This window comes from Rhamphochromis longiceps, linkage group LG4 (genome assembly GCF_057381845.1).
Source record: "Rhamphochromis longiceps isolate RC_006_pf linkage group LG4, R_longiceps_female_GT1.1, whole genome shotgun sequence".
Classification (NCBI taxonomy): Eukaryota; Metazoa; Chordata; class Actinopteri; order Cichliformes; family Cichlidae; genus Rhamphochromis; species Rhamphochromis longiceps.
The window spans coordinates 13865122-13873871 of record NC_140560.1 but is presented as its reverse complement, the minus strand read 5'-3'; the positions used below and the strand labels follow the sequence as shown (position 1 = coordinate 13873871).

At 39.9% G+C, this 8750-nt stretch overlaps 1 protein-coding gene across 3 annotated transcripts in view; it reads left to right on the top strand.

Moving 5' to 3' along the window:
- The first annotated feature begins 1669 nt into the window (after positions 1-1669).
- Positions 1670-8750, top strand: part of LOC146671200 (myocardin-related transcription factor A-like) — a 36984-nt gene continuing 29903 nt past the window's right edge. For all 3 annotated transcript variants that reach the window (XM_085403387.1, XM_085403386.1, XM_085403385.1), the window contains exons 1-2: positions 1670-2304; positions 8633-8698. In XM_085403387.1, coding sequence (XP_085259513.1) covers positions 2175-2304; positions 8633-8698 — 196 coding nt within the window. In that variant the 5' untranslated portion in view covers positions 1670-2174. The remainder of the gene's footprint in view (positions 2305-8632; positions 8699-8750) is intronic.

The following is an 8750-nucleotide window of genomic DNA, read 5'->3' as shown; positions in this document are numbered from 1 at the left end:
CAGGGCAAGCAGTGCTTGTCCAGTGAAATCCAAACCAGAAATTTCAATAAGGAGAAATTCACTGGAAAACATTGACTAGATTTGTTTAAGTACAAAGCTTTTATCATATTATATTAATATAATTATATCCTATTTGGCAACTGGACTCTATGCTGAGGTAGCAGAGCAGAGCAGAGGAGGAAGCGGGAGAAGACCTGTGCAGTCTAGATGCTTGTGGTAGTAGAAATGGAACAAGTGGAAGATTGATCTCTGATTAACGCAGTGGAGATGGGGAAGAGCTGAAGAATAAGAATTGATTTTGACAGCATGGGAAAGAAGTGATTAAAATAATAGACTAAAACCCAAATAGCTTTGGCTACAGGCAGGCAAGTGCATACAGATCTTTGTTGTTGAAAGTACGCACAAGTTTATCAATTTGAAAGTTCAAGCTTGTCGAGCTGAGAGGACAGCAGCTGTTTCTGGTTGTTGCACATGTGCATTGCAGATAAATCTCTCGTGTTTGACGGGAAATTTATAGAACACTAGTGAACTAGACAAGCTACTGTTTGCTTTGGTTTCAGTGCACTGAGATCAGTTGCTATTCTTTGCAATGTGTAGAAACAGAGCCAGTGTTTGCAAGTAAATGTGTTATCATCAAAGCCTGGATGATAGAGATGGGACATCAAATGCAAATCCACTCTTCTGCATAAGTCATCACATGCCATGGCTCTGGCTGTAGCTTGAGCAAAAGCCACATAAACAGCTTGTCCTCACTAGATTTTAAAGCAGTTTATAGATGAAAAGCTGCCCTTTTCCTTCTCCTTCTCCTCCTTTTGTGATAGCTATTATAGTTTTGCATTTTTTAATTTCTATTTATTTTTATTTAATTTTACATTTTCAGTGCAGTTTAGTTTAAAGCCTAGGTTATACTCTGTTGTGGACACAGACACAGAAAGATAGACCTCTGATAGTGGAATAGTCATTCTTTTTATACTTCTTTGACATCCACTCGAGGTCTGCCGTCTGGGGACCAGGTCTAGTTGGTGCCCAAAAACAGGCAGGTGCACGAACATCCGTAAGAACCATTATGCTAACCATCTGATAATGTAATTTTTATGTCACTGGGTCCTGAGTGGGCCCTAGCAGACTCATAGACATGGAAAGCATAATCCCTGCTTAGATCATTTTTATGATTCAAAAATGTATTACATGTAATAGTCATTAGACTTTAGTTTAGTTTTTTTCAAAGTAAACATTATCTTTTAAGTGAATTTATTCGCATCATCTAAGGTGAGGGTTTGGTATCTTTCCATGATTACTTTTCGATTTTTGGTTACTTTCCTAATCCAAACTCCAAATAAACTCTGTCAAACATTGTGAGCAGAAAAAGAGGAAATAAAAGTCAGACAGCTGGACAGAAAGACAAAAAAATAAATAAAAAAAAAGCTGACAAAAAATGATGACGGGCACATGGAGTGGCAGCAGCTGTTGAGATGTTGGATGTATCACTGACACCACACTGAGCTCAGAGCAGAAGTGCAAAGTGAGAGGAATTTGGTGAGGAGAACGCGTGTGCGTGTATTTGTGTTCAGATGCGCCTGCTTGTGTCTATCAACGGCTGAGTGACTGAGTACAGCAACAGCTGTGACAGACCTCTCGAGCACAGCTTCACTGATATACGACACACATGAAGGCATGCACACGCGACTTAGTCAGTCCTGTAGCAACAGCAAATCCAGGAGACGCTCTTCTAAAGCACAGCATTGGAGTTTGTATAGTTTGCATTCATCTACTCTCTTTTAAAAAAAAAAAAAACTCTATTAAGGATTTTCTTCTACACATTCTCGCTTTTGTTTTTGCTGAATCTAATCAAGGAGTTCTTCAAAAGAAGTGGTTGGAAATGGCTGTTTTGATGAGAACAAATCTCTTTTGATCATGACTGACACCAGAAATGTTGCAGATTTCTTCTTCTTTCACTTTTCTCTACTTTGAAGGATATTCCTTCATTTCAGTCACAACAATGGTCTCCCAGAGCTTGACTCTTTAAGCGGATTGCTTTGTTTTGGGGGGATTTCAAGGCTGCAGAAATCCAGCACCTGGACTAAACTGATGTCCACCATTGGCTGTCGTTCCTATTGTGGTGTTTTTGTGGATGACTCACTCAGGGGTAATTTTCCAGTTTGCTAACGCTCGCCATGCTGGAGCACCCTCCATGTGTCCGGATTGACCCTGCCCCTTTCAGGCCTCAGCCAATCAGATGCAACATGGATAAGCCAGATATGCGTTTTGAGTTAGACCGCCAAGCCTGTCAGAGTCTCAGACAAGGTGGGATACCTGTTTCTAGTCACGTTTCCAGTTCACAGCACATGAACATTTTTAGAGCTGCACTCACACAACACATGAGGATTTGAAAATGTGTGTAGCTCAGTTTGATTGTATTAGTAGTTCTTTTTAAGTAAAGAAATTTTGTGAAAATGTACACTGAATATTTGTAGATATTACATCAACTGTTTTAAAAATTTAGGCTTTCCCATCAAAGAATAGAGGTTTATTTTCTGGGCCGAGGTGTTAATGGGATCAAATATCCTGCTAGTGCCTTGGTTACAGTTGGGGCACAGCCAGCCTGGGCACAGCACACGTCGCCTTGAGCAGATGAACCGAGCAACCTGTTGGCTGGAGGTCCCTGGGCCTTGAATCAAAGTATCTGGACAGAGAGGAGTGTGGACCAATTTAGACAAGGACAAACTCCAAGAGGCTTTAGTTTCTTTTCATTAAAAATTTAAAGGCATGTTATGGTGCATTGCCACAGTTTCAGTTATTGAAAAATATGCAATAACTAATAAATAGCAAAATAACAGCCGCAGCTATGCCTAGCAGAGACTGCCCATGCATCCTTTCACCACATCGCTTCTCACGTTTTCCCATCAGACCGTGTGTGCACAACCTTTTAAGCTGTCCTTACACTTTATGTACTTGTGTGCGAGTTGGCAGTTTACAGTAATGTTCCTCTTAATTCACAGGGCGGTCTAGAGGGATTGGGTTTCGAGTGGTTACAGCATGGTCGGAAATAGAAAACTTGTGGGGCGGAGGAGAGAGGGGGGACACAGAGGCAGACCACAGGTTGGGGGCAGACAAGAGAGTCTGAACTGCCCACTACATCGTGTTTACCATACAGAAGACTCCTTAGGAAACAAGAAAAGACTGATGGATAAATACACACTGTAACTGACTGTCTCTCCACAACTTTGAAATAGAGGTGGTCCACAAATCCATGCACATTCAATTTAATGTAGAAAGCACTCTGAGTGAACTGTTCACACAGAAGTGAACCAGATGTGATACATCGGCTAGTCATTATCACTGTCACACATGCAAAGCGGTCAAATATGTGAAAATAATTGTATTATTGTTATATATATTTGGAGGCCCCGGGGCAGACCCAGGACACGCTGGAGAGATTATATCTCTCGGCTGGCCTGGGAACGCCTTGGTGTTCCCCCGGATAAGCTGGAGGAGGTGGCTGGGGAGAGGGAGGTCTGGGCCTCTCTGCTTAGGCTGCTGCCCCCGCGACCCGGCCTCGGATAAAGCGGATGAAGATGGATGGATGGATGGATGGATATTTGACTACCTCCTGTACTTGTACCTCTGTGTCCTCAATGAGTGTTTTGGACACCTCATCATGCATCAATTAAGATGTGAATTGACATCATTAAACAGGTTCTGTCAGGGAGGCTGTGTGTCAGACAGGAGTTGGATCCAAGATGCAGGATTCAAAGGACAGAAAGTAAACTAAAAAGCAGCTTTAATGCTGAGCCTGAACAAAGCACACAACATCAAAGACTAGAAACGAGGAAACCGAAGCTACAAATCTTCTAAGAAACCACACTGGCAGGGAGGACACAGCCATGAGGAAGAATGTGACAAGGGTCAAGGAAATACTGAGACAATATATATAAACACAGAGGATAACGAGGGAACAGCCAACAGGTGGGAAAACAGCTGAAACTAATTACAGGTTACAAGACAGGGGAAATAGAGCTAAATACAAAGCAGAAGAGATGTGAGACCGCCAAAATAAAACAGGAAGAAACAGTGCACGGGAACTGAAACACAGATAAGACAGAAGGCTAAACAACCACAGAGACAGACTATCTTCACAAAAATGCATGGGGAGCACAGGAGGAGTATGATTACAGAAAAAACATAGAATACAAGCAAAGTAGAACCAAGATAACAAAACTAAGACGACGTGAGGATACAAATAGTAAAAAACAAAGGAATTACAGCTATAATGAGAACCAAAACCTGGAATAACCATCTCAAACTCAGTATATCCAATAAATAAGAATTCAAAAGTCCAAACACAGAAGATACTGGGTCAAAGACCTAGGATCATGACCACTTCTGAGTTTTTCCAAGGATACCCTAGTAAGCTGTACAGGAGATCAGCCTCACTAATTTCTGATAAACACTCAGTCTTTTTGTTCTGGAAGAAGAGGTTTGTGACAGATGAAAATAAGTTGTCGCATATGAATGGTCTCGTTTTACCTACATTTTGACACCAGGCTCGTCTTCTAGCAGTGATGCCTTCTATGTAAAAACGTTTTTTTAACATGCCCACGTAACTGGCTTATGGAGTGGCTATGAAATAGAGAAATAACACTGGTGTCCATATTATGTTGCTCAAACAACTTTAAGTCATGAAGAAATTTCTTAGGCTCAGTGCAGTCTTTGCAATTTGTTGCTTCATTGCCTGTTCAGCTTGTGACAATTTTAGTTTCTGATAATGCAATTCAATTCACCAAATCAAAAACAGTCGCCTGAATGCTTTGTATTGTAAGGTAAAGACCCTACAATAAAACAGAGAAAACCTCAACAGTCAAATAACCCCCTTTGACATATATCCGATGTTTCATTTTACTCAATGAGCACAATGGGCTCTTTTGCATGGTCAAAGTGCTGTGTGCATAAACTGTTTATGACTAGGCTAAAGCGAGACTTCCTCTTATGTAGTAGCGTTTGACCAGTGAGTGCACATTCCAAACATAGATTCTTTCTCAATACATACAGTAACATCACTTTGCAAATGTAAGTGTTTGTCAGTGTGTGTGTTTATATGTGATTACACTATGCCACCATAAGTGGAGGTTAAAATGTGCATCTGCACTGCAATGTATGTTTGCGTGCGTATGCAAATATTATGCATGCTTGTAATGAGTATCTGTGTTAGTGTTTGCTTAGTGTGGCTGCCCATGTTTCCCTGCAGGAGCCAGTTAAATCTTTCCTGCTGCCAAGGGGAGAAACTGCACCATCCATGTCAGCCAAGTCCTCATCACAGAAATCAAAGCGATTTGAATGCTTTTGTAGTCGCTCATAAGGACTATCTGTAGATTCTAATGGGCCACAGTAACACAGCATGGTCCCATTTTTTCCAACTCAGGGAAGAAAATGTAGGCCACACTCAAATTTCTGAAAACATTCAGCTTGTCCTTATTAAGTAAGACTTTTTACAGGTATAAAGACAGAAGACATGAACCTGAAAACCTGAAAATGTAAAAGGAAGACAGGAGATTTAAGAGATAGATGTGGAAGTTTGGATTCAGGTTTAGAAAAGACTTGAAATCTGTTAATATCCAAATCTTGTTCATTACAGTACATACAGTGCAAAAATCTTGACTCGCCCCTCATTTCTTTATATATTGTTTCCAGTGAATTTCTTGTCATTTTGTCATTGTTCAAGTGGTCTTTAGTAATAGTTCTATAGGTTTTCTGAAAGTCTATCAAAGTTTTTCTTTGAACATTAGCAGTGTGGGATCATTTTGACAGAGAATGGAACAAAGGCAGCCAACATCCAAAGACCTGTGAATGTCCTTCAAGAAGCCTGGAGAATTATTCATGAGGAATTCTTAAAGAAATGACAAGAAAGTTGCCTAAGACATTGTTGAAGAACAAAGGTGGTTTTACAAAATATTGACTTTCTGGCTTGTTAAAATTGTACAAACTTTTGCCTTATGTGCCATATTTCCAATTTGTACATGTTTTAGAAAAGTAGCTTAACCTAATTCCCATTTTCCTAGAAAATGGGAAGAAATGAGGGGTAGATGTTTGCATAGTACTGTATTACAATTAGTGGTTTCAGTGTTTTCTGTGCAGCATTTCATCTATTTTAACCTCTTAAGCCCCAACACCCCGGATACGGGGGCAAAAGGCAGGAGATCGCATTTGGGGTTAGGCGTTGGGGCTTAAGAGGTTAACCTGATTTCAGTTCTCTAACAAACTGGGCAATAATATGTCTATTATTTATCATATGGAAGCAATTAACTCATACCCCCAAGGTTTCGAATGTAGTTTTCTGAAATTATCGGCCCTTTGTTAGTCATTGGTGCTACTTTCGGTCATTACACAAATGTACTGTTTATAAAGTGGGGGAAACCTGCAGTCAGGTGAGACTGAAGAAGTTACTTGGATGAAAAAGGAAAAGTTTCTTCCTCTATAAACACTATGACCAGATGAACCAACTTTCTGTGACCCCCACTATTATTTGGTTAAATGTCCCTTGGCAAGTTTCACTTCGGCCAGCTTCTTTTAGTCGCCACCAAAAAGCTTCTGGCTTGAGACTGTCTGGATATTTGACCATTCCTCGTGAAGGAATTGGTAGTTGAAGTTAGTGTAAATTGGATGGTTTCTTTGCATGGACCTGGCTTTTAAAGAATAGTACATACATTTTAATAGGTTTGAACTTGGGGATTTCGGAAGCCTATTCCAGAAAATGGAATGGTCAGTCTAAATGTTAGCCTGCTTTATTCAATAATCTTTATGGTCAGACGGGACACAGTTGAATGCCCCAACAGGATAAAGATCCCAAAGATTCAGCAAAACTGGTTTTTTGGAATAGCTGAAGGGTAACATTAAGCTTCTGAAACTGGCTTCTGAAAGCTCCAACCTTAACTCTTTTGAAAATTTGTGGCCCATCATTGAAAAATAAATCTTAACCAGGAAACCAACCAATTTAAATGAACTAACAATTTTGTCAAGAAAAAGTGGTACGATGTCCAGCCCAAAGTTTATTGATGGCTACCATAGGGTTCTGGTCAAAGTGGTACATGCCGAGGGACATTTAACCAAATATTAATGGTGGTGTATGTACATTTGAGTCTATATGTATACTTTTGACCCCGTGTTGAGAAAATCCATAATAAATTCAAACTTTTTTTACCCAATTCTTGTTTTTTAACATCAGTTCCCCCCTGGAAAAAACAGTTCGAAGACAGCCCAAAATCACCTACATTTAACCAAACTGTATTTCTGTATTAGTTTATTTCTTTTATTTGTCTAAAATTGACAAAGTGCTGATCAAGCATACCCACATGGGGTCTTAGCCCATGGTGGAGGAATACTCTGATGAGGAAAGATGAGCTACAGTTTGAATGTCACTGGGGTGACAGTCAGCTTCAGCCCAGAAAGTACAGCAGTAAATTTTCACTTTATGGATATGTCCTTTCAAACCACTGATCAGACATTATGGCTCAGCACTGAGTACTGGATTTGTACTTACTGTAGAAGGTTAAATTTAAACATTTAATAGAACCTATTTAGGAAAATGAGAACAAAATGTGACCAGGCAAAAAACAAAAAGAAAGAATATTATAACACAGCTATTCTGTTGTGCATTTCCTCACTTTGTCATAAGATTTTCCCCAAAAACTATCAAAAGATGCACGCGCTTCATTTGTGTTAAAAGAAACAAGCTAAACATAAATGTTTGGCTTTGCTACATGGGAACCAAAACCTGCAGCTGAGACCAAAAGTTATTTATTAATCCCATTCAATCACCACGTCACATTGTCATATTGCCTGATCTGCTCTGAAAAGACCTGTGATTGTAGGTGAAGTTATTTCTTATTGATAGTCACAACTTATAATACGCTGTGCAACACCTCAGCCACACTTCTATGTGGCAACTGTGTGTACTAATACTGTGGATGCAGAAAGTCAGAGTGCGTGAAAAAGACCTTCACACTCAAAACATTTCCAGCTACTGCATTTTACTGCAACTCACTGCTCAGATCAAAGTGCTGATGAACAGAAAATCCTTTCCTGCCAGTCCATATTTTCATATCATCTTGAAGTTCAGCCCTCAAAATGTTTTGCAGATATAAATAAAGTTGTGTGAACAAATCAATAATTTATAAAATACAATCAAACAAGCATCAAGTTCAATCCAGGTGCTCTCAAAATGAGCAGTCTGCTGTCTTTTTTTTCTCACACTCTGTGGGATCTTGTAATGTCACGAATGTGTGACTGTGGGCTGCCATTTCATCAAAAACGTGAAACAGGAAACTGCCAGTACGTGTGTTCATGTGTGTGTCTGACTTCCCTTTGTAGTGTGTTACATAACCTTTGTGCATCCGATCATAAAAGATCACAATTTTTGTAGCAGCTAATAGTGTAGACAGAAAAGTCCTCATAGAGTAACTTGGATATATCACTGCTTCAATCTACTGCTTTCATTTTGCTCGTGGGCATTTGCTTAGTAATGTCTCTACCTTTGTGGCATTCGGTGGGTGAGAACTGAGATAAACATGCTTACACACTCAGTCTGATGATGTTTTCCATTCATTCTGCCGCTACTGACTTGCATCTTGGTGTTCAGTTCTTCAGCTGAAGTTGCAACAGAGAAGGAGCAGAGAGGAGCTCGTCAGCCAGGGGATCATGCCACGTAAGTTACAACAAAACACTTTTAAGAAATATTTTGATATGAACTGTAAAAT